This window comes from Pseudophryne corroboree, chromosome 2 (assembly GCF_028390025.1).
Source record: "Pseudophryne corroboree isolate aPseCor3 chromosome 2, aPseCor3.hap2, whole genome shotgun sequence".
Classification (NCBI taxonomy): Eukaryota; Metazoa; Chordata; class Amphibia; order Anura; family Myobatrachidae; genus Pseudophryne; species Pseudophryne corroboree.
This window is the reverse complement of record NC_086445.1, coordinates 900354442-900380149: the sequence shown is the minus strand read 5'-3', so window position 1 is coordinate 900380149 and position 25708 is coordinate 900354442. Positions and strand designations below refer to the sequence as shown.

General features: G+C 48.3%; 1 protein-coding gene across 3 annotated transcripts in view; it reads left to right on the top strand.

Annotated features, from left to right (window-relative positions):
- TNFAIP1 (TNF alpha induced protein 1) overlaps positions 1-25708 on the top strand; it is a 91017-nt gene that overhangs the window by 19253 nt on the left and 46056 nt on the right. For all 3 annotated transcript variants that reach the window (XM_063956038.1, XM_063956037.1, XM_063956039.1), the window contains exon 3: positions 15541-15710. In XM_063956038.1, coding sequence (XP_063812108.1) covers positions 15541-15710 — 170 coding nt within the window. The remainder of the gene's footprint in view (positions 1-15540; positions 15711-25708) is intronic.

Here is a 25708-nt window from a genome sequence, read left to right as displayed (position 1 = left end):
CAAAATCCCAATTAATGCCGACAACTCGTCTGCTGTTCCTGGGGATGATTCTGGACACAGTTCAGAAAAAGGTTTTTCTTCCCGAAGAAAAAGCCAAGGAGTTATCTGACCTGGTCAGGAACCTCCTAAAACCAGGAAAGGCGTCTGTACATCAATGCACAAGAGTCCTGGGAAAAAATGGTAGCTTCTTACGAAGCAATCCCTTTCGGCAGATTCCATGCAAAGGGATCTGTTGGACAAATGGTCAGGGTCGCATCTTCAGATGCACCTGCGGATAACCCTGTCGCCGAGGACAAGGGTATCCCTTCTGTGGTGGTTGCAGGAGGCTCATCTATTGGAGGGCCGCAGATTCGGCATGCAGGATTGGATCCTGGTGACCACGGATGCCAGCCTGAGAGGCTGGGGAGCAGTCACACAGGGAAGAAATTTCCAGGGAGTGTGGTCGAGCCTGAAAAAGTCTCTTCACATAAGCATTCTGGAACTAAGAGCAATCTACAATGCTCTAAGCCAGGCGGAACCTCTGCTTCAAGGAAGACCGGTGTTGATCCAGTCGGACAACATCACGGCAGTCGCCCATGTAAACAGACAGGGCGGCACAAGAAGCAGGAGGGCAATGGCAGAAGCTGCCAGGATCCTTCGCTGGGCGGAGAATCACGTGATAGCACTGTCAGCAGTATTCATCCCGGGCGTGGACAACTGGGAAGCAGACTTCCTCAGCAGACACGACCTTCACCCGGGAGAGTGGGGACTTCATCCAGAAGTTTTCCACATGCTATTAAACCGTTGGGTAAAACCAATGGTGGACATGATGGCGTCTCGCCTCAACAAAACACTGGACAGGTATTGCGCCAGGTCAAGAGATCCGCAGGCAATAGCTGTGGACGCGCTGGTAACACCTTGGGTGTACCAGTCGGTATATGTGTTTCCTCCTCTGCCTCTCATACCAAAGGTATTGAGGATTATACGGCAAAGAGGAGTAAGACTAGTGGCTCCGGATTGGCCAAGAAGGACTTGGTACCCGGAACTTCAAGAGATGGTCACGGACGATCCGTGGCCTCTACTTCTGAGAAGGGACCTGCTTCAGCAGGGTCCTTGTCTTTTTCAAGACTTACCGCGGCTGCGTTTGACGGCATGGCGTTTGAATGCCAGATCCTAAAAGGAAAAGGCATTCCAGAAGAAGTCATTCCTACCTTGATAAAGGCAAGGAAGGAAGTCACCGTGAAGCATTATCGCCGTATTTGGCGAAAATATGTTGCGTGGTGCGAGCAGCGGAGTGCTCCGATGGAGGAATTTCAACTGGGTCGTTTTCCTACATTTCCTGCAATCAGGATTGTCTATGGGTCTCAAATTGGGATCTATTAAGGTTCAAATTTCGGCCCTATCAATATTCTTCCAAAAAGAATTGGCCTCAGTCCCTGAGGTCCAGATTTTTATCAAAGGAGTACTGCATATACAGCCTCCTGTGGTGCCTAAGGTGGCACCGTGGGATCTAAATGTAGTTTTAGATTTCCTCAAATCCAATTGGTTTGAACCACTAAAGAATGTGGATTTGAAATATCTCACATGGAAAGTGACTATGTTACTGGCCCTGGCTTCGGCCGGGAGAGTATCTGAACTGGCGGCTTTGTTTTATAAAAGCCCTTATTTAATTTTCCATTCGACATAGGGCAGAGCTGCGGACGCGTCCGCATTTTCTCCCTAAGGTGGTATCAGCGTTTCACCTGAACCAGCCTATTGTAGTGCCTGCGGCTACAGACGACTTGAAGGACTCCAAGTTGTTGGACGTTGTCAGAGCCTTAAAAATATACAATTAAAGGACGTCTGGAGTCAGAAAATCTGACTCGCTGTTTATACTGTATGCACCCAACAAGTTGGGTGCACCTGCTTCTAAGCAGTCGATTGCTCGTTGGATTTGTAACAAAATTCAACTTGTACATTCTGTGGCAGGCCTGCCACAGCCTAAATCTGTTAAGGCCCATTCCGCAAGGAAGGTGGGCTCATCTTGGGCGGCTGCCCGAGGGGTCTCGGCATTACAACTCTGCCGAGCAGCTACGTGGTCAGGGGAGAACACGTTTATAAATTTTTACAAATTTGATACCCTGGCAAAGGAGGACCCGGAGTTCTCTCATTCGGTGCTGCAGAGTCATCCGCACTCTCCCGCCCGTTTGGGAGCTTTGGTATAATCCCCATGGTCCTTTCAGGAACCCCAGCATCCACTTAGGACGATAGAGAAAATAAGAATTTACTTACCGATAATTCTATTTCTCGGAGTCCGTAGTGGATGCTGGGCGCCCATCCCAAGTGCGGATTATCTGCAATACTTGTACATAGTTATTGTTAACTAATTCGGGTTATTGTTTAGGAAGCCATCTTTCAGAGGCTCCTCTGTTATCATACTGTTAACTGGGTTTAGATCACAAGTTGTACGGTGTGATTGGTGTGGCTGGTATGAGTCTTACCCGGGATTCAAAATCCTCCCTTATTGTGTACGCTCGTCCGGGCACAGTACCTAACTGGAGTCTGGAGGAGGGTCATAGGGGGAGGAGCCAGTACACACCACCTGACCTGTAAAAGCTTTACTTTTGTGCCCTGTCTCCTGCGGAGCCGCTATTCCCCATGGTCCTTTCAGGAACCCCAGCATCCACTACGGACTCCGAGAAATAGAATTATCGGTAAGTAAATTCTTATTTTAAGGAGTCGGCCAGCTAAATGTTTGGTCTTGTATTATCTTTTTAATGTTCCCAGCTTTATCAGTATCCATTGATTGAAAAAATATAATCACCTACAAGAGTTAATTACCAGCTGTCATTTTTTTGTGTGCATTGCCTGGCTTCTGGGATTGGTCTAGCCCTAACGTGCTGTATAATATGTGCAGCATGTGATGTCATTGAACTAACAATAATACTAATAATATAATTGTAAGTTATATGGCAGCACCAGGTGCAGCCCAGAGCGGGTAACAATGACTGGACTAATTATAGGCACTGTAAGAGTAATTGTTTTATAAGTAGAGGACACTTCCTAAGACATTCCTTCTACGTGACTCAATCAGTTCCCGCATGTTGCTAGTTGTCAAAATGTTAAAAAGATAAAGCTAATTTAACTGTAATGTCAACATTGCTTTCATGTAGAATGACAATCGCAGTGTACCATTTTTTTCTTTTCTTTTTTAAATAATTGATACAATGTGTGTGTGTATACATATATATACTTTATACATATTTATTATTATTTTTATTAATATCTGCAGAGTATAACAAAGTACATAAGCAACTGAGCAAAACAAGTAAACAGCGACTTGGCTGGGTACACATTAGACGATATAGTGGACGATGTGCGCGATACCCACTATATCGTAAACAGTGTGCGCTCCCATGGGTCACTTCAACATTGCCGGTTGGCTGTACATGCATCTCAATCTGGCGATGTTGCAAACGATGCAGCAGCATGGCCCAGCTCCTCCCCACGCCACAGGTTGCACTTGCCGGTGTCGGAAACCTACCACCGATATCACCAGGTACACACATCATTAAGTGTGTACCCAGCATTACAGTACAAGACAATGCATCTCAAATACATGGTAAACATTTCTCTTACGTTCTAGAGGATATTTGGGTCCAGATTAGTACCATGGGGTATAGACGGGTCCATTAGGAGCCATGGGCACTTTAAGAAATTGATAGTGTGGTCTGGATCCTCCCTCTATGCCCCTCCTACCAGACTCAGTTTAGAAACTGTGCCCGGAGGAGCCAGTCACGCTTGGGAAGCTCCTGAAGAGTTTTCTGCATTTATTTTATTTTTTATTGTTTTCAGGCAGGTCTGGCTGGCACCAGACTGCCTGCTTCATGGGACTTAGGGGGGGGGGGACGGCCCAACCTCCCTAGGGTTAATGGTCCCGTTCCCCGCTGGCAGGACACTGTGCTCCTGAGGGTCCTATTCGCCATCCCCACCACGGCGAGCGTACAGACCCGCAGCACACCGCCACCCCTAACAGAGCCAGAAGTAAGAAGAGTGGTGAGTAGGTGGCCGGCGTCCCGGTTAGCGGGTCGTCGGCTGTAATGGCGGCACAAGGGGTAGTAGCGCAGCGCTGACAAGCAGGCTGCGGCTCCAGGCTTCAGAGGCATACAGGGTGCTGTGAGGGGCGAGCTGCAGCCACAACACACATATACCCACACTGGCAGCAATTCTACAGGGGTTTTAACCCACTGTAGAACAGAAATTACCTCAGCCAGTATAAAAAAAGCGGGAAGACCGCGCACCATTAAGGGGGCGGGGCTTCACTATGATCGGATCCAGCAGCTCACCAGCGCCATTTTCCCTCTGCATTTATCCACAGGCAGACTTGCAGGGAAGCGCAGCTCCTCCACAAGAACTCCAGAGCATCTCAGCGGTACCAGGGGGTCATAGCAATATTTAGTATACTAAACCCTATTTAGGGTACTTAGTTTGCGACACAGCTAAACTTGTACTTTAGCTATAGGGGCGCTGTGTGGCTGGCTCCATTATACTCTGTGTCTCCCGAGAGGGCTCTGTGTGGGTTAACTGTGTTTTACCCTATTTTCCTGTGTGTGTGTGTGTGTGTGTGTGTGTGTGTGTATTCTTTCACATTTACTATGTCAAAGGAGTGTGTATCATGCATAGCACAGTGTTTTTCTCAATCAGGGGGATCACTGCCGTGTACTCAGGATAGTACACATTCTCAGGCTAGTGGATCTGAACCAGCATGGTTAGATTCATTAAAAGGGATGATTTCAAATATTTTGAATCAGTTATCCCAAAATGAGAAGGAGACGCAATACTTACGGCAATCTTTAGATGACCTGATGAATAGAGATTCAGTGGTCATTCCAGCGTCTCAGACCCCTGCCATTTGTCCACAGAAGCGTACTCTGTCCCAAATCATGCAGGCTGATACTGATGATGACGATGTATCAGACCCGGAGGACAGCAGGTGAACTCAGGAGGGGGGGGATGCAGCTTTGTCACAGGGTATACAGGCCCTGATAGAAGCTATTATAGATGTCCTGCATATCCCTGATAAGGTATCAGAGGACGAGGAGGAATCTTATTTTCTCTGACGTCCTAAGTGGATGCTGGGACTCCGTAAGGACCATGGGGAATAGCGGCTCCGCAGGAGACTGGGCACAACTAAAAGAAAGCTATAGACTAACTGGTGTGCACTGGCTCCTCCCACTATGACCCTCCTCCAGACTTCAGTTAGAATCTTGTGCCCGGCTGAGCTGGATGCACACTAGGGGCTCTCCTGAGCTCCTAGAAAGAAAGTATATTTTAGGTTTTTTATTTTACAGTGAGATCTGCTGGCAACAGACTCACTGCAGCGAGGGACTAAGGGGAGAAGAAGCGAACCTACCTAACTGGTGGTAGTTTGGGCTTCTTAGGCTACTGGACACCATTAGCTCCAGAGGGATCGAACACAGGACCCAACCTCGATCGTTCGGTCCCGGAGCCGCGCCACCGGCCCCCTTACAGAGCCAGAAGCAAGAAGTGTTCCGGAAAATCGGCGGCAGAAGACTTCTGTCTTCAACAAGGTAGCGCACAGCACTGCAGCTGTGCGCCATTGCTCCTCATGCACACCTCACACTCCGGTCACTGATGGGTGCAGGGCGCTGGGGGGGGGGGGGGGGGGGGGCAGGGGGGTGCCCTGAGGGCAATATAATACACCTTGGCTGGCAAATCTACACCATATATAGTCAGGAAGGCTATATAGGTGTAAAAATACCCCTGCCAGAATTCCAGAAAAAGCGGGAGAAGTCCGCCGGAAAAGGGGCGGGGCCATCTCCCTCAGCACACTGGCGCCATTTTTCCCTCACCGCTCCGCTGGAAGGACGCTCCCTGGCTCTCCCCTGCAGTGTCGAGCTACATAAGGGTAAAAAAGAGAGGGGGGGCACTAAATTTAGGCGCAGTGTATGTGTGTGTGTATATATATATATATATATATATATATATATATATATATATATATATATATATATATATATATATATATATATATATATATATATATATATATATATATATATATAAGCAGCTATAAGGGAAAAAACACTCATTTATAGTGGGATCCCTGTGTTATATAGCGCTCTGGTGTGTGCTGGCATACTCTCTCTCTGTCTCCCCAAAGGGCTTTGTGGGGTCCTGTCCTCTGTCAGAGCATTTCCTGTGTGTATGCGGTGTGTCGGTACGGCTGTGTCGACATGTTTGATGAGGAGACTTATGTGGAGGCGGAGCAGATGCCGATAAATGTGATGTCACCCCCTGCGGGGTCGACACCTGAGTGGATGGTTCTGTGGAAGGAATTACGCGACAGTGTCGACTCCTTGCATAAAAGGTTTGACGACATACCAAATATGGGACAGCCGGCTTCTCAGCCTGTGGCTGCCCAGGCGTCTCAAAAGCCATCAGGGGCTCTAAAACGCCCGCTACCTCAGATGGCAGACACAGATGTCGACACGGATACTGACTCCAGTGTCGACGACGATGAGACTAATGTATCTTCCAATAGGGCCACACGTTATATGATTGAGGCAATGAAAAATGTGTTGCATATTTCTGATGTTACCCCGGGTACCACAAGAAAGGGTATTATGTTTGGAGAGAAAAAACTACCAGTTGTTTTTCCTCCATCTGAGGAATTAAATGAAGTGTGTGAAGAAGCATGGGCTTCCCCCGATAAGAAACTGGTAATTTCTAAGAGGTTACTAATGGCGTACCCTTTCCTGCCAGAGGATAGGTCTTGTTGGGAAACATCCCCTAGGGTGGATAAAGCGCTCACGCGCTTGTCAAAGAAGGTGGCACTGCCGTCTCCGGATACGGCCGCCCTGAAGGAATCTGCTGATAGAAAGCAGGAGGCTATCCTGAAGTCTATATATACACACACAGGTGTTATACTGAGACCAGCTATTGCTTCAGCATGGATGTGCAGTGCTGCGGCTGCGTGGTCAGATTCCCTGTCGGAAAATATTGATACCCTAGACAGGGACACTATATTGCTAACCGTAGAGCATATTAAAGACGCACTCTTATACATGAGGGATATTTGCCGGCTGGCATCTAAAATAAGTGCAATGTCCATTTCTGCCAGGAGAGGGTTATGGACTCGGCAGTGGACAGGAGATGCAGATTCAAAAAGGCACATGTAAGTTTTGCCTTATAAGGGTGAGGAGTTGTTCGGGGATGGTCTCTCGGACCTCGTTTCCACAGCAACAGCTGGGAAGTCTACATTTTTACCCCATGTTCCCTCACAGCCAAAGAAAGCACCGTATTATCAGGTACAGTCCTTTCGGCCCAATAAGGGCAAGCGGGTTAAAGGCGCGTCCTTTCTGCCCAGAGGCAGAGGTAGAGGGAAAAAGCTGCAGCATACAGCCAGTTCCCAGGAGCAAAAGTCCTCCCCCGCTTCCTCTAAGTCCACAGCATGACGCTGGGGCTCCACAGGCGGAGCCAGGTACAGTGGGGGCCCATCTCAAAAATTTCAGCGATCAGTGGGCTCGCTCACGGGTGGATCCCTGGATCTTTCAAGTAGTATCTCAGGGGTACAAGCTGGAATTCGAGACGTCTCCCCCCCGCCGTTTCCTCAAATCTGTCTTACCAACAACTCCCTCAGGCAGGGAGGCAGTGTTAGAGGCAATTCACAAGCTGTATTCCCAGCAGGTGATAGTAAAGGTGCCCCTACTTCAACAAGGACGGGGTTACTATTCCACAATGTTTGTGGTACCGAAACCGGACGGTTCGGTGAGACCCATTTTAAATTTGAAATCCTTGAACAAGTATATAAAAAAATTCAAGTTCAAGATGGAATCGCTCAGGGCGGGTATTGCAAGCCTGGACGAGGGGGATTACATGGTATCACTGGACATCAAGGATGCTTACCTGCATGTCCCCATTTACCATCCTCACCAGGAGTACCTCAGATTTGTGGTACAGGATTGTCATTACCAATTGCAGACGTTGCCGTTCGGTCTATCCACGGCTCCGAGGGTCTTTACCAAGGTAATGGCCGAAATGATGATACTCCTTCGAAAGAAGGGAGTTTTAATTATCCCGTACTTGGACGATCTCCTGATAAAGACGAGGTCCAGGGAGCAGTTGTTGGCCGGGGTAGCACTATCTCGGGAGGTGCTACAACAGCACGGCTGGATTCTAAATATTCCAAAGTCACAGCTGGTCCCTACGACACGTCTACTGTTCCTGGGGATGGTTCTGGACACAGAACAGAAAAAAGTGTTTCTCCGAGAGGAGAAGGCCAAGGAGCTGTCATCTCTAGTCAGAGGCCTCCTAAAACCAAAACAAGTGTTGGTGCATCACTGCACGCGGATCCTGGGAAAGATGGTAGCTTCCTATGAAGCAATTCCATTCGGCAGGTTCCATGCAAGAACCTTTCAGTGGGACCTGTTGGACAAGTGGTCCGGATCGCATCTTCAGATGCATCGGCTGATAACCCTGTCTCCAAGGACCAGGGTGTCTCTGCTGTGGTGGCTGCAGAGTGCTCATCTTCAAGAGGGCCGCAGATTCGGCATACAGGACTGGGTCCTGGTGACCACGAATGCCAGCCTTCGAGGCTGGGGGGCAGTCACACAGGGAAGAAACTTCCAAGGATTATGGTCAAGTCAGGAGACTTCCCTGCACATAAATATGCTGGAGCTGAGGGCCATTTACAATGCCCTAAGTCAGGCAAAACCCCTGCTTCAAAACCAGCCGGTACTGATTCAGTCAGACAACATCACGGCGGTCGCCCATGTAAACCGACAGGGCGGCACGAGAAGCAGGACGGCGATGGCAGAAGCCACAAGGATTCTCCGATGGGCGGAAAATCACGTATTAGCACTGTCAGCAGTGTTCATTCCGGGAGTGGACAACTGGGAAGCAGACTTCCTCAGCAGGCACGACCTCCACCCGGGAGAGTGGGGACTTCATCCAGAAGTCTTCCAACTGATTGTAAACCGCTGGGAAAGGCCACAGGTGGACATGATGGCGTCCCGCCTAAACAAAAAGCTAGAAAAATATTGCGCCAGGTCAAGAGATCCGCAGGCGATAGCTGTGGACGCTCTAGTGACACCGTGGGTGTACCGGTCGGTTTATGTGTTCCCTCCTCTTCCTCTCATACCAAAGGTACTGAGGATAATAAGGAGAAGAGTAAGAACTATACTCATTGTTCCGGATTGGCCAGGAAGAGCTTGGTACCCGGAACTTCAAGAAATTATGTCAGAGGACCCATGGCCTCTGCTGCTCAGACAGGACCTGCTGCAGCAGGGGCCCTGTCTGTTCCAAGACTTACCGCGGCTGCGTTTGACGGCATGGCGGTTGAACACCGGATCCTGAAGGAAAAGGGCATTCCGGAGGAAGTCATTCCTACGCTGATTAAAGCTAGGAAAGAAGTAACCGCAAACCATTATCACCGCATATGGCGAAAATATGTTGCGTGGTGTGAGGCCAGGAAGGCCCCAACGGAGGAATTTCAGCTGGGCCGTTTCCTGCACTTCCTACAGTCAGGGGTGACTATGGGCCTAAAATTGGGTTCCATTAAGGTCCAGATTTCGGCTCTATCGATTTTCTTCCAGAGAGAACTGGCTTCACTACCTGAAGTTCAAACTTTTGTTAAGGGAGTGCTGCATATTCAGCCCCCTTTTGTGCCTCCAGTGGCACCTTGGGATCTCAACGTGGTGTTGGATTTCCTAAAGTCACATTGGTTTGAGCCACTTAAAACCGTGGAATTGAAGTATCTCACATGGTAAGTGGTCATGTTGTTGGCCTTGGCTTCGGCCAGGCGTGTATCAGAATTGGCGGCTTTGTCATGTAAAAGCCCTTATCTGATTTTCCATATGGATAGGGCAGAATTGAGGACTCGTCCCCAATTTCTCCCTAAGGTGGTATCAGCCTTTCATCTGAACCAACCTATCGTGGTGCCTGCGGCTACTAAAGACTTGGAGGCTTCCAAGTTGTTGGACGTAGTCAGGGCCCTGAAAATGTATGTTTCCAGGACAGCTGGAGTCAGAAAGACTGACTCGCTATTTATCCTGTATGCCCCCAACAAGTTGGGTGCACCTGCTTCAAAGCAGACTATTGCTCGCTGGATCTGTAGTACGATTCAGCTTGCACATTCTGCGGCTGGACTGCCGCATCCTAAATCAGTGAAAGCCCATTCCATGAGGAAGGTGGGCTCTTCTTGGGCGGCTGCCCGAGGGGTCTCGGCTCTACAACTTTGCCGAGCAGCTACTTGGTCGGGGTCAAACACATTTGCTAAATTCTACAAGTTTGACACCCTGGCTGAGGAGGACCTAGAGTTTGCCCATTCGGTGCTGCAGAGTCATCCGCACTCTCCCGCCCGTTTGGGAGCTTTGGTATAATCCCCATGGTCCTTACGGAGTCCCAGCATCCACTTAGGACGTCAGAGAAAATAAGAATTTACTCACCGGTAATTCTATTTCTCGTAGTCCGTAGTGGATGCTGGGCGCCCATCCCAAGTGCGGATTGTCTGCAATACTTGTATATAGTTATTGTTTAACTAAAGGGTTATTGTTGAGCCATCTGTTGAGAGGCTCAGTTGTTATCGTACTGTTAACTGGGTATTGTATCACGAGTTATACGGTGTGATTGGTGTGGCTGATATGAGTCTTACCCGGGATTCAAAATCCTTCCTTATTGTGTCAGCTCTTCCGGGCACAGTATCCTAACTGAAGTCTGGAGGAGGGTCATAGTGGGAGGAGCCAGTGCACACCAGTTAGTCTAAAGCTTTCTTTTAGTTGTGCCCAGTCTCCTGCGGAGCCGCTATTCCCATGGTCCTTACGGAGTCCCAGCATCCACTACGGACTACGAGAAATAGAATTACCGGTGAGTAAATTCTTATTTTAATGTGAAAAGGAAATCCTCAGCACTTTCCCTGCATCTAAGGAATTAAATTCACTATTTGAAGCAACTTGGGTAAATCCTGACAAAAAGTTTCAGGTCCCAAAACGGTTACTCACGTCCTTCCCGTTTCCTCAGGATGACAGGAAAAAATGGGAAAACCCACCGCATCGGTTTCTAGGCTGTCACGTAAGATAGTTTTACCTGACCCTGGGGCAGCTTCCTTGAAGGATGCTGCAGACTGCAAGATTGAGACCACTCTCAAATCTCTGTACACAGCTGCGTGGGTGGACCAGAGGCCCACTATAGCTTGTGCATGGATCTCTAGGGCCATTGCTAAATGGTCAGGTAATCTAATTGACGGGTTAGATTCCTTATCCAGGGGGGAGATAATTTTACTCCTACAGCATATACAGAATTCTGCTAACTTTATGGTGGAGACCATAAAGGAAATTGGTTTACTCAATGCACGCACCACTGCCATGGCAGTGTCACCACGCAGGAGCTTGTGGCTATGCCAGTGATCTCAGGTCTGGAGGAGGGGGAATTTTTGGTGTCTCTGGATATCAAGAATGCGTACCTTCATATTCCGATTTAGCCGCCTCATCAGGCTTATCTAAGGTTTGCATTACAGGACTGTCACTACCAGTTCCAGGCCCTGCCATTTGGCTTCTCTACGGCACAGAGGGTGTTCACCAAGATAATGACAGAGATGATGTTTCTCCTCCGCAAACAGGGAGTTAACATAATACCGTACCTGGACAATCTGCTGCTAAAAGCATCGATCTAGGGAGAGGTTGTTGGTCAACATTGCCCTTTGAAACCTGACTACTCAAGGATCACAGGTGGATTTTGAACCTACCAAAATCCCACCTGGAACCAACACGGAGTTTTCCGTTCCTGGGGATGATTTTGGATACGGAGGCGCAGAAGCTATACCTTCCGTTGGAAATAGCATTGGTGATCCAATCGACGGTGCGGGATGTTCTAAGACAAACCTGGACATCTGTGCATCTATGCATTCGCCTTCTGGGAAAGATGGTAGCCGCTTACGAGGCGCTGCAGTACGGAAGGTTTCACGCAAGGCCCTTTCAGCTGGATCTGTTGGACAAATGGTCCGGATCGCATCTTCACATGCACCAGAGGATCCGTCTGTCACCAAAAGCCAGTATTTCTCTTCTGTGGTGGCTTCACCCAAGGGGAACAGGTCCAAGGGAAATGGTCAAGTCAGGAAGCCATTCTTCCAGTCAACATTCTGGAACTAAGGGCAACATACAACACCCTTCTACAGGCATTGCATCTTCTTCAAGATCAAGCCATTCAGGTTCAGTCGGACAATGTGACGGCAGTAACGTACATAAACCAACAAGGCAGAAAGAAGAGCAGGGCAGCAATGTCAGAGGTAACAAGGATTCTCCTCTGGGCAGAAAGACACGCGGTGGCGTTGTCCGCGATCTTCATTCCGGGAGTAGACAACTGGGAAGCAGTCTTCCTCAGCAGACACAGCCTCCACCCAGGAGAGTGGGGCCTTCACCCGGAGGTGTTCAGGTGCTTGACACGTCGGTGGGGAATGCCACAAATCGACATGATGGCCTCTCGTCTCAACAAGAAGCTCAAGCGGTATTGTTCCAGGTCGAGGGACCCGCAAGCAGTGGCGGTGGATGCTCTGGTGACTCCATGGGTCTACCAGATGGTTTACTTGTTTCCACCACTCCCATTGATCCCAGAGATTCTCAAAAAGAATAAGATGGGAAAAGGTTCATGCAATTCTCATTGCTCCGGACTGGCCAAGAAGGGCCTGGTATGCGGACCTACTGGAGATGCTCCTAGAAGACCCATGGCCTCTACCTCTTCGCGAGGACCTTCTCCAACAGGGGCCGTTCGTCTATCAAGACTTACCACGGCTACGTTTTACGGCATGGAGGTTGAGTGTCAAATTCTAGCCCAGAAAGGGATCCCGGATAGGGTTATTCCAACCCTGATCCGAGCCAGAAAGGGGGTAACGTCTAAACATTACCACCGTATTTGGGAAAAATACGTCTCTTGGTGTGAGTACAGGAAATTTCCTGCGGTGGAATTTCAACTGGGACGTTTTCTCCTTTTTCTGCAGTCAGGTGTGGATGTGGGCCTATGTTTGGGCTCCATTAAAGTCCAGATTTCGGCCTTAACCATTTTCTTCCAGAAACAATTGGTTAGGTTTGCCGTGTCCAAAATCTGTACATGCCCACTCTACTAGATTGGTAGGTTCTTCCTGGGCGGCTGCCCGGGTTGTCTCTGCTTTGCTTTACAGCTCTGCCGAGCAGCTACTTGGTCAGGTTCAAACACGTTTGCTAAGTTCTACAAGTTCGATAGTTTGGTCAATCAGTTCTGCAGGAACCTCAGCACTCTCCCACCTGGTTTGGGAGCTTTGGTACATCCCCATGGTACTAATGTGGACCCCAGTATCCTCTAGGACGTAAGAGAAAATAGGATTTTAATTACCTACCGGTAAATCCTTTTCTCGTAGTCCGTAGAGCAGGCCTGGCCAACCTGTGGCTCTCCAGCTGTTGTGAAACTACAAGTCCCATCATGCCTTGCCACAGTTTTGCTATTAGGGAATGCTAAAACTGTGGCAGGGCATGCTGGGATGTGTAGTTTCACTACATCTGGAGAGCCACAGGTTGGCCAGGCCTGCCGTAGAGGATACTGAGCGCTCGCTCTGTGCTTCGTTTCTTCCTGCACTGTTACTTGGTTAAGTATTGTTGGTTCAGCGGTTGCTGTTCCTGGTTTAAAGTTTGATTAGGTTGGCTTTCCTCTAGTTTGTGTGTGCTGGTTCGGAATCTCACCACTATCCTTTTATATCCTTCTCTTAAAGTATGTCCGTCTCCTCGGGCACAGTCTCCTAGACTGAGTCTGGTAGCAGAGGCATAGAGGGAGGAGCCAGCCCACACTATCAATTTCTTAAAGTGCCCATGGCCCTTAGTGGACCCGTCTATACCCCATGGTACTAGTGTGGACCCCATTATCCTCTACGGACTACGAGAAAAGGATTTACCGGTAGGTAATTTAAAATCCTATTTTCTGCATCGGCGGTCATAACCCTGAAATAAGCATCAGGGTAGGAGAAACCGAGGGCTAGGTGCCGTTGTAGGGAATATGGAGTAGATGATAGTCTAAGTATGAGCAGGAAAAGCACATGAGGGGAGAGGGCCCTGCTCATGAGAGCTTACATGCTAAAGTACCGCTTCTAATAGGTTATCCCCCTAAATGTGAGAAGCAGACAGACAGGGGTGACACCGATGGGGTAGACAGTGATATATATTCATACAGTTCCCCCAAGTGCGCTGTCTTGGAGTAATCCTTGACTCCTCCCTCTCCTTCAAATCACACATTCAGCACCTCTCACAAACCTGCCATTTTCATCTAAAATATATATCCAGGATCAGACCCTTTCTCACTCAGGACGCTACTAAGACCTTCATCCATTCATTGGTCATCTCCAGACTGGACTACTGTAATCTCCTCCTGACTGGCATTCCTGACAAATACCTCTCTCCACTCCAATCTATTCTCAATGCTGCTGCCCGGCTCATTTTCCTCATCAGACGCACTACGTCCACCTCTCCTCTCTTACAAGACCTTCACTGGCTTCCCTTCCCTTTCAGAATCCATTTCAAGCTTCTCACACTCGCTTACAAAGCACTCACCCACTCCTCTCCCATTTACATCTCTAACCTTATCTCCCTTTACACTCCCACCCGTCCTCTTCGCTTTGCTAATGCACGCCGACTCTCCTGCCTACTAATTACTTCCTCCCACTCCTACCTCCAAGATTTTTCACGTGCTGCTCCCTTTCTCTGGAATTCCCTACCTCTCCCCCTCAGACTCTCCACCACTCTACAAAATTTCAAATGGGCTCTCAAGACCCACTTCACCAAACCCAGCCAAATCTCATTCCAACCCTCTGTTCCAGGCTCTCTATGTACCCCATCTGTATCACCCTGTCTGTCTGTCCCTCCCTTTTAGAATGTAAGCTCTCACAAGTAGGGCCCTCTTCCCTCATGTGCTTATCCTTTTTCTTCAATAATCTTCAACTGCACCATATCCAGCAGTCTTCTGCCACCTGATACTTATTCCAGTGTCATCTGCTGATGTAACTATGTTGGTTTACCCCATACTTGTCCTATATTGTCTTCAACTGTAAGTTGCCGTTTGCCTGTTTTGATTATTTGTATATGTACTCTGTAATAGGGCGCTGCGGAACCCTTGTGGCGCCATATAAAGAATAATTAATAATGATAAATAGCTGGTTTAAGATCATAGGAAGTACAATTTGCCAATATGGGCAGAAAGTGGAAAAATAATAGCCTTTTTTTTAATTTGCGCATTGTAGGGTTTGTACATTTGTTGTAGCGTTTGTACATTGTTATAGTGTTTACATAAGTCAGTCAAAAATAAAAATTATTACAAATAATTTAATTTTGATATTGAAGCTTTTAAAGTGCTCCCCTTAACCAAACCACATAATTTCATGAGCTCAGTCTGTGGTTATTCCTATGGATGTGCTGGAACATTACAAACGGGAGAGCTTAAATTTTTAAGTACATGTTTATGGCACAGTATGGAAAAGTCACAAGACAGTTACAGAATGTATGAACAGTCTTTTATCAACGCCCCCTTCCCCCATCTTCCCCTTTACAGGCTGGATTCTTATTGATCGATGTGGAAAGCATTTCGGGAGCATCCTAAACTATCTTCGAGATGAAACCATTGCACTTCCAAAGAACAGACATGAGATCAAGGAATTAATGGCAGAAGCTAAATATTACCTCATTCAGGGCTTGGTAGAGAAATGCCAGACAGCATTACAGGTGAGAATCCAGAGTCACACATCCTGCCTGTGACACGTCATCATTGTTCATTGTTTGTAAGGTGGTTTCCGAACATGCTTGATTCCTAGAAAAAAAAACCTTTGACACTAAAGAAAAAACCTGTTCTGTCTCCTTACATCCAGCTCTAAGTCTGTGTAAAGTCTGCCATGACTTAAATGACTAATAGACCTTTTAAAAAAACAAAATTGTATTGATACATGGGATAGCTTTACAGAGTTATTGGCAGGAGAAAAATTAATTAAAGGAACTTAAAATAAAATAGAGAGTGTTGGCATGGCTTGGGCCTACAGAAATATGGTTTCTTGGTCTTACACCTCTCGCCGAGGCTGCACTTATCCAATTGGAAAGCTGATATCACGTTAGTCGCCCCTTAAACTCACCATTTATTTACCTTTGAGATAATATTCTGACCACCCAAGCTTTCCCTCCCCTTATTCACTTTCTGGGCTGGATGCAATGACGTCCAAGATCAGCGGCCTTATAAGTGATTGCCCCTTTAAAAAAAAAAAAAAAGTCTGAGTTCGGCCGGCATCCCATGCAGTCGCCAAACTCAGGCGTCATTACATCCGGCCCACTACATCCAACATGCAAGCTTAAACATTATTAGCACATTATCAGGTCCCATTATTAATCAGACTTCTATAGTGAACATTCACTCTGCATACTGAAGCATGGGTACAAATAGAGAGGAGTGCTGTGCTGGGCCACTTTTATATCCTTCCCTGGATAGCCAAGCCCAGTTGTCTCAAATATATCCATCCAACCATAGTCCTACAATGCACTAATGGAATAACCTTTTGAAACTTTGATGGATCTTCACTGAGTGCTGTCCTCCGATATCACTACAAAACACTGTTTCCCTCTTTGCTCTTGACTATTCTCTTTAATGGGCTGGGAATAGATCTATATACTCCAATTCCACAAACATTCTGCTATGAAAACTTTGTACAAACTACTCAGTCGCTGGTGTGATTATCTAAAGGGCCCCATACACTACTGCGACATGTCCGTCTGACATGTCACGGGCGATCACCCCCGACAGCCTCCCGGGGGGCAGGATCGCCCAAGATCCATCGTATGCTGTCCTTTTGCATACGATGTATCTTGGGCGATCCTGGCCAATCCCAGCCATGCCTGCGGCTGTGCAGCACATTTAATCTGGAGGATCCGATCCGATGCTCACGGATCGGATCGGAAACGCCTCCAAAACGCCCGATTTCGTCCGATATATCGGGCCGAATGTCAGAAATCGGGCATTATCGTCCTAGTGTATGGGGTCCTTAATACTCTGGATCTTTTCCCTTTAGTTAGGGATGGATGAGCTGCATGGAAACATTATATATTTGGTGTGGTTGCTTCAGACTTAATTCCTGGACCCCCGTCCTCCATTGTATTTGTATCACTTTGATCCCTCTGCAAAGCAGAAATCCGACATATTTATGAAACTGAATTGAAATGACTATTTGCAAATATGAAAACTCTGTTACACCTGCGGAATGTATTGATTAGAATAATTCACCATCACTGGCACAACATATAATATTTCTCTTACGTCCTAGAGGATGCTGGGGACTCCGTAAGGACCATGGGGTATAGACGGGCTTCGCAGGAGACATGGGCACTCTAAAGACTTCAGATGGGTGTGCACTGACTCCTCCCTCTATGCCCATCCTCCAGACCTCAGTTAGATCCTGTGCCCAGAGGAGACTGGATGCACTGCAGGGGAGCTCTACTGAGTTTCTCTGAAAAGACTTTTGTAAGGTTTTTTATTTTCAGGGAGCACTGCTGGCAACAGGCTCCCTGCATCGTGGGACTGAGGGGAGAGAAGCAGCCCTACTTAAATGATAGGCTCTCCTTCTTAGGCTACTGGACACCATTAGCTCCAGAGGGACGACAGGTGTCGTCCTCGCTGTTCGTCCCGGAGCCGCGCCACCGTCCTCCTCACAGAGCCGGAAGATAGAAGCCGAGTGAGTATAAGAAGAAAGAAGACTTCACAGGCGGCAGAAGACTTCAGATCCTCACTGATCGCGCGCCATTACTCCCACACTCACACACACACAAGGCACTGTAAGGGCGCGCGGGGGGGGGGGGCGCCGCCCTAGGCAGCAATAATAACCTCAAGGGACAATGGCCAGCATAATAGATACAGCGGAGGCAGTATATTACAAACCCCCCGCCAGTATAAAGAATTTGAGCGGGACCGAAGCCTGCCGTTGAGGGGGTGGAGCTTGATCCTCCAGCACTAACCAGCGCCATTTTCTCCACCGCAAGCTGCAGAGAAGCTGCTCCCCGGACTCTCCCCTGCTGAACACAAGTACAGAGGGCAAAATCGATTTTGGTTGGATATGTGGAATGTTTTAAATGCAAATGTGACTTTATTACATAAAAGATTGGACAAAGCAGACTCCAGGGAAAAAGCTGGGAGTCAATCCATGGCTTTGACTGTGTCACAAGGCCCTTCGGGGTCTCATAAACGTCCCCTTTCCCAGATAGCAGACACTGATACCGACACGGATTCTGACTCCAGCGTCGACTATGAAGATGCGAGGTTTCACCCAAGGGTGGCCAAGAGTATTCATTATATGATTATTGCAATAAAAGATGTTTTGCATATCACAGAGGACCCCTCTGTCCCTGACACGAGGGTCTGCATGTTTATGGAAAAGAAACCTGAGGTAACGTTTCCCCCATCTCATGAGCTGAACGCCTTATTTGAAAAAGCTTGGGAAACTCCAGACAAGAAACTGTAGATTCCCAAGAAAATTATTATGGCGTATCCTTTCCCCTCACAGGACAGGTTACGATGGGAATCCTCACCCACGGTGGACAAGGCTTTAACGCGCTTGTCCAAAAAGGTGGCGCTACCATCTCCAGACACGGCAGCCCTCAAGGATCCTGCTGATCGCAGACAGGAAACTACCTTAAAATCAATTTATACGCATACGGGTGCCTTGCTCAGACCGGCAGTAGCATCGGCATGGGTGGGTAGCGCAATTGCTGCATGGGCAGATAACTTGTCATCTGACATTGACACCCTAGATAAGGATAGCATTTTGTTGACCTTGGGTCACATTAAAGACGCAGCGTTATATATGAGAGAGGCTGCGAGGGACAATGGGCTGTTGGGTTCAAGAGCCAATGCCATGGCAGTTTCTGCTAGACGGTCCCTGTGGACCCGCCAATGGACGGTTGATGCCGATTCAAAAAGACATATGGAAACTTTACCTTACAAAGGTGAGGTTTTATTTGGGGAGGGCCTCGCGGACCTGGTTTCCACGGCTACCGCGGGTAAGTCTTCTTTTTTGCCTTATGTTCCCCCACAGCAAAAGAAAACACCTCAATATCAGATGCAGTCCTTTCGGTCGCATAAGTTCAGAAAGGGTCGGGGCTCTTCCTTCATCGCCAGAGGTAAAAGTAGAGGGAAAAGAACGCCTGCTACGGCTAGTTCCCAGGAACAAAAGTCCTCCCCGGCCTCTACAAAATCCACCGCATGACGCTGGGGCTCCGCTGAGGGAGTCCGCACCGGTGGGGGCACGTCTTCCACTCTTCAGCCAGGTCTGGGTTCAGTCGGATTTGGATCCTTGGGCGATCGAACTTGTATCCAAAGGCTACAAGCTGGAGTTCGAAGAAGTGCCTCCTCGCCGATTTTTCAAATCGGCTTTGCCAGCTTCTCCCCCAGAGAGGGAAATAGTTTCAGCTGCCATTCAAAAGCTGTGTCAACAGCAAGTGATTATCAAAGTTCCCCTAATGCAACAGGGAAAAGGGTACTATTCAACCCTGTTTGTGGTCCCGAAGCCGGATGGCTCGTCGGACCCATTCTGAATCTCGAAAATCCCTGAACCTGTATTTGAAAAGGTTCAAATTCAAGATGGAATCTCTCCGGGCAGTGATCTCCAGCCTGGAAGGGGGGGATTTTATGGTATCACTAGACATAAAGGATGCATACCTTCATGTCCCCATTTATCCCCCTCATCAGGCGTACCTGCGATTCGCTGTACAGGATTGTCCTTACCAGTTTCAGATGTTGCCGTTTGGGCTTTCCACGGCCCCGAGGATTGTCACCAAGGTAATGACGGAAATTATGGTGCTCCTGCGCAGAGAAGGAGTCACAATTATCCCATACTTGGACGATCTCCTGATAAAAGCGAGATCGAGAGATCAATTACTGAAAAGCGTGTCGCTCTCCCTGAGAGTGCTGCAGCAACATGGCTGGATCCTAAATCTACCAAAGTCGCAGTTGTTTGCGACAACTCGGCTATCATTTTTGGGTATGATTCTGGACACGGAAATGAAGAGGGTTTTTCTTCCAACGGAAAAAGCCCAGGAACTCCAGAACATGGTCAGGGACCTGCTAAAACCAAAAAGAGTGTCAGTTCATCAATGCACTTGAGTATTGGGAAAAATGGTGGCGGCCTACGAGGCCATCCCCTTCGGCAGGTTCCATGCGAGAACGTTTCAGTGGGACCTTATGGACAAGTGGTCGGGGTCCCATCTACAAATACATCAGAAAATAAGCCTGTCCCCCAGGGCCAGGGTGTCTCTCCTGTGGTGGCTTCAGAGTGCTCACCTCCTAGAGGGTCGCAGGTTCGGCATTCAAGACTGGGTTCTAGTGACCACGGACGTGTGCTTCCGAGGATGGGGAGCAGTCACACAAGGAAGAAATTTTCAGGGACTGTGGTCAAGCCAGGAGGCTTGTCTACACATCAACGTGCTGGAATTAAGGGCCATATACAACGGCCTACGACAAGCGGAAAATCTTCTTCGCGACCTACCCGTTCTGATTCAGTCAGACAATGTCACAGCCGTGGCGCATGTAAACCGCCAGGGCGGGACAAGGAGCAGAGTGTCAATGGCGGAAGCCACCAGGATTCTTTGCTGGGCGGAAAATCACGTAAGCGCTCTGTCAGCAGTCTTCATTCCGGGAGTGGACAACTGGGAATTAGACTTTCTCAGCAGACACGATCTCCATCCAGGAGAGTGGGGTCTTCATCAAGAAGTTTTCGCAGAGATAACAAGTCATTGGGGACTTCCCCAAATAGACATGATGGCGTCACGCCTCAACAAGAAACTTTGGATGTATTGTTCCAGGTCGAGTGACCCTCAGGCAGTAGCGGTGGACGCCCTGGTGACACCATGGGTTTTTCAGTCGGTATATGTGTTTCCTCCTCTTCCGCTCGTCTCAAAAATATTGAGAATCATAAAACGAACAAGAGTGCAGACAATACTCATTGTTCCAGATTGGCCTCGAAGGGCCTGGTATTCAGATCTTCAGGAAATGATCGCAGAAGATCCGTGGCCTCTTCCTCCCAGGGAGGACCTGTTGCAACAGGGGCCTTGTGTGTTCCAAGACTTACCGCAGTTGCGTTTGACGGCATGCCGGTTGAACACCAAATCCTAGCTAGGAAAGGTATTCCGGGGGAAGTCATCCCTACTCTGATCAAAGCTAGGAAGGAGGTAACTGTGAGGCATTATCACCGTATCTGGAGGAAATATGTGTCTTGGTGTGAAGCCAAGAATGCTCCGACGGAAGATTTTCAGCTTGGTCGTTTTCTCCATTTTCTACAGACAGGAGTGGATATGGGCCTAAAGTTAGGCTCCATTTAAGGTGCAGATTTCGGCCTTATCTATATTCTTTCAGAAGGAATTGGCTTCTCTCCCAGCAGTCCAGACTTTTGTAAAGGGAGTGCTGCACATCCAGCCTCCTTTTGTGCCCCCAGTGGCACCGTGGGACCTTAATATGGTGTTACAGTTCCTTAAGTCACACTGGTTTGAACCTCTTCAAACGGTTGAATTAAAATTTCTCACTTGGAAAGTGGTCATGTTGTTGGCCTTGGCATCTGCGAGGCGGGTGTCCGAATTGGCGGCCTTGTCTCACAAGAGCCCCTATCTGATTTTCCATGTGGATCGAGCGGAGTTGAGAACTCGTCCTCAATTTCTACCTAAGGTGGTTTCGTCGTTTCATATGAACCAACCTATTGTGGTGCCTGTGGCTACGGGTGACTTGGAGGATTCCAAGTCCCTTGATGTAGTCAGGGCCTTAAAAATGTATGTAGCCAGGACGGCTCGAGTTAGGAAAACAGAGGCCCTGTTTGTCCTATGGGGGTCATTCCGAGTTGTTCGCTCGCAAGTGGATTTTAGCAGATTTGCTCATGCTAAGCCGCCGCCTACTGGGAGTGAATCTTAGCATCTTAAAATTGCGAACGATGTATTCGCAATATTGCGATTACACACCTCGTAGCAGTTTCTGAGTAACTTCAACCTTACTCGGCATCTGCGATCAGTTCAGTGCTTGTCGTTCCTGGTTTGACGTCACAAACACACCCAGCGTTCGCCCAGACACTCCCCCGTTTCTCCGGCCACTCCTGCGTTTTTTCCGGAAACGGTAGCGTTTCTTCCCACACGCCCATAAAACGGCCTGTTTCCGCCCAGTAACACCCATTTCCTGTCAATCACACTACGATCGCCAGAACGATGAAAAAGCCGTGAGTAAAAATCCTAACAGCATAGCAAATTTACTTGGCGCAGTCGCAGTGCGGACATTGCGCATGCGCATTAAGCAGAAAATCGCTGCGATGCGATAAAACTTACCGAGCGAACAACTCGGAATGACCCCCTATATGCGGCCAACAAGGTTGGCGCTCCTGCTTCTAAGCAGACTATTGTTCGTTGTATCTGTAACACGATTCAGCAGGCTCATTCTACGACTGGATTGCCGTTACCTAATTCGGTAAAGGCCCATTCCACTAGGAAGGTGGGCTCTTCTTGGGCGTCTCCCCGAGGCGTCTCGGCATTACAGCTTTGCCGGGCAGCTACTTGGTCGGGTTTAAACACTTTTGCAAAATTCTACAAGTTTGATACCCTGGCTAATGAGGACCTCATGTTTGCTCAATCGGCGCTGCAGAGTCATCCGCACTCTGCCGCCAGGGCTGGAGCTTTGGTATAATCCCCATGGTCCTTACGGAGTCCCCAGCATCCTCTAGGATGTAAGAGAAATAAGATTTTAAACCTACCGGTAAATCTTTTTCTCCTAGTCCGTAGAGGATGCTGGGCGCCTGTCCCAGTGCGGACTATTTCTGCAAGGCTTGTATATAGTTGTTGCTTACATAAGGGTTATGTTACAGTTGTGATCAGTCTCTGGCTGATGCTGTTTTGTTCATGCTGTTAACTGGTTTAGTGTATGCCAGGTTGTACGGTATGTATGGTGTGGGCTGGTATGTATCTCGCCCTTGTATTAACAAAAATCCTTTCCTCATACTGTCCGTCTCCTCTGGGCACAGTCCTAACTGAGGTCTGGAGGAGGGGCATAGAGGGAGGAGCTAGTGCACACCCATTCTAAAGTCTTAGAGTGCCCATGTCTCCTGCGGAGCCCGTCTATACCCCATGGTCCTTACGGAGTCCCCAGCATCCTCTACGGACTAGGAGAAAAAGATTTACCGGTAGGTTTAAAATCTTATTATTCCAACCTGTGATGGTGTGCATGTGTAAAGAGCTAATATGGAGGACAGTGATCAGCCTGATTGGATTTCTGTATCACTGTGGAATTTAGAAATCTTTTAAATCATCAGAACTTTCATATTTGAATAGAAAACACACAAATAAAGTTATACCATTTCAAATAATTAGCAGCATAGCCCTTACCTGCTGTGCAATATATTTATAAAATCTTTATTATACTGAATTATTTTTAATAGAGGAGTTCTGATATCACAACTTCATTGACAAAATGCTAAAGGCTAGAATACCCCATACTAGAGCATACATCTGTTATTGGTAGTCCCCTTACTTTGTGATTTGTTTAGAAGTACCTTTTGTGACATGTTTAAAAGGGGTCCAGTATGATTTACCGACAGACACAATACCGACGGTCATAATTCCGACAGCCATTGGCCTACAGTCAAAATACAGACATTAATGATGCTGACATATTCAGAATACCGACATTTAAAATGCCGACATGCCAAAATATCGAAATGGGGTTTTCTCTAATGTCCTAGTGGATGCTGGGGACTCCGTAAGGACCATTGGGGAATAGACGGGCTCCGCAGGAGATAGGGCACTCTAAGAGAGCTTTGGATTCTGGGTGTGCACTGGCTCTCCCTCTATGCCCCTCCCCCAGACCTCAGTTAGATCCTGTGCCCAGAGGATGAAGGGCGCACTGCAGGGAGCTCTCTTGAGTTCTTTGCTACAGAAAGCATTTTTGTTTTGGATTTTTACTTTTTTACAGAGAGCACTGCTGGCAACAGGCTCCCTGCATCGAGGGACTGAGGAGAGAGGGGCAGACCTACTTAACTGACAGGATCTGCTGCCTCGGTTACTGAACACCATTAGCTTAAGAGGGGGTGAACACAGGTTCGTCCTGGGCGTCCACCCCCGGAGCCGCGCCGCCGTTCTCCTCACAGAGCCAGAAGAGCAGAAGCAAGAAGACGTCTCAGGCGGCAGAAGCCTTCAGCTTCACAGAGGTAACGCACTGCAGCTGTGCGTCATTGCTCCACATCACCTCACACACTCCGGTCACTGTATGGGTGCAGGGGGGGGGGGCGCCCTGGGCAGCAATAGTTACACCTCTTGGATGGCAAATAGGTATATACATGTACAGCTGGGCACTGTACATGTATATAATTGAGCCTCCGCCATTTTTTCACGATTTTGAGCGGGATAGAAGCCCGCCGCCGAGGGGGCGGGGCTTCTCCCTCAGCACTCACCAGCGCCATTTCTCTCTCCACAGAACGCTGAGAGGAAGCTCCCCGGACTCTCCCCTGCTTACACACGGTGAAGGGGGTTTAAAAAGAGAGGGGGGGCACATAATTGGCGGATACAATATAATACAGCGCTACTGGGGAAAAACATTCTGTGTTGGTCTCCAGGTTGTTGCGCTGGGGTGTGTGCTGACATACTCTCTCTCTGTCTCTCCAAAGGGCCTTTCAGGGGATACTGTCTTCAGAAAAAGTTTTCCTGGGTGTGTGCAGTGTGTCGGTACGGGTGTGTCGACATGTTTGATGAGGAAGGCTCGCTAAATATGGAGGGGGAGTGCTTGAATGTCAGGTTGCCATCGGCAACGCCGACACCGGACTGGGTGGATATGCTAAATGTCTTGAATGCAAATGTAAATCTGCTGCATAAAAGATTAGACAAGGCTGAAGCTAGGGATCAGTCAGGTAGCCAGCCCGTGCCTGTCCCTGGGGAGCCAGGACCTTCAGGGTCTCAAAAGCGCCCCATATCCCAGGTCGCTGACACAGATACTGACTCTAGTGTCGACTGAGGATGCAAAATTACAGCCGAAGGTGGCAAAAGGTATTAGGTACATGATTATTGCCATAAAGGAGGTTTTGCATATCACGGAGGAACCCCCTGTCCCTGACACGAGGGTTCACATGTATAAAGGGAAAAGGCCTGAGGTCACGTTTCCGTCCTCATTTGAGCTAAGCAAATTATGCGAAAAAGCTTGGGAATCTCCAGATCGGAGACTACAGGTTCCCAAAAGGATTCTCATGGCGTATCCTTTTCCACAGAAGGATCGGATACGATGGGAATCTGCGCCTAAAGTAGACAAGGCGCTGACACGCTTATCCAAGAAGGTAGCACTGCCTTCTCCGGTTACAGCTTCCCTCAAGGATCCTGCTGATCGCAAGCAGGAAATCACCCTGAAGCACATTTACACACATTCAGGAACTATAGTTAGGCCGGCCATGGCGTCGGCCTGGGTTTGTAGTGCTGTTGTGGCATGGGCAGACTCCTTATCTACGGAGATTGACACCTTAGATAGGGATGCCATTCAAATGACCATAGAGCATATCAGAGATGCTGCCTTGTATATGAGGGATGCTCAAAGAGACATTCGTTTACTAAGCTCTAGAATAAACGCTATGTCTATTTCTGCTAGGCGGCTCTTGTGGACCCGACAGTGGACGGGAGACGCCGACTCGAAGCGGCATATGGAGTCATTGCCGTACAAGGGGGAGGAGTTGTTTGGAGAAGGC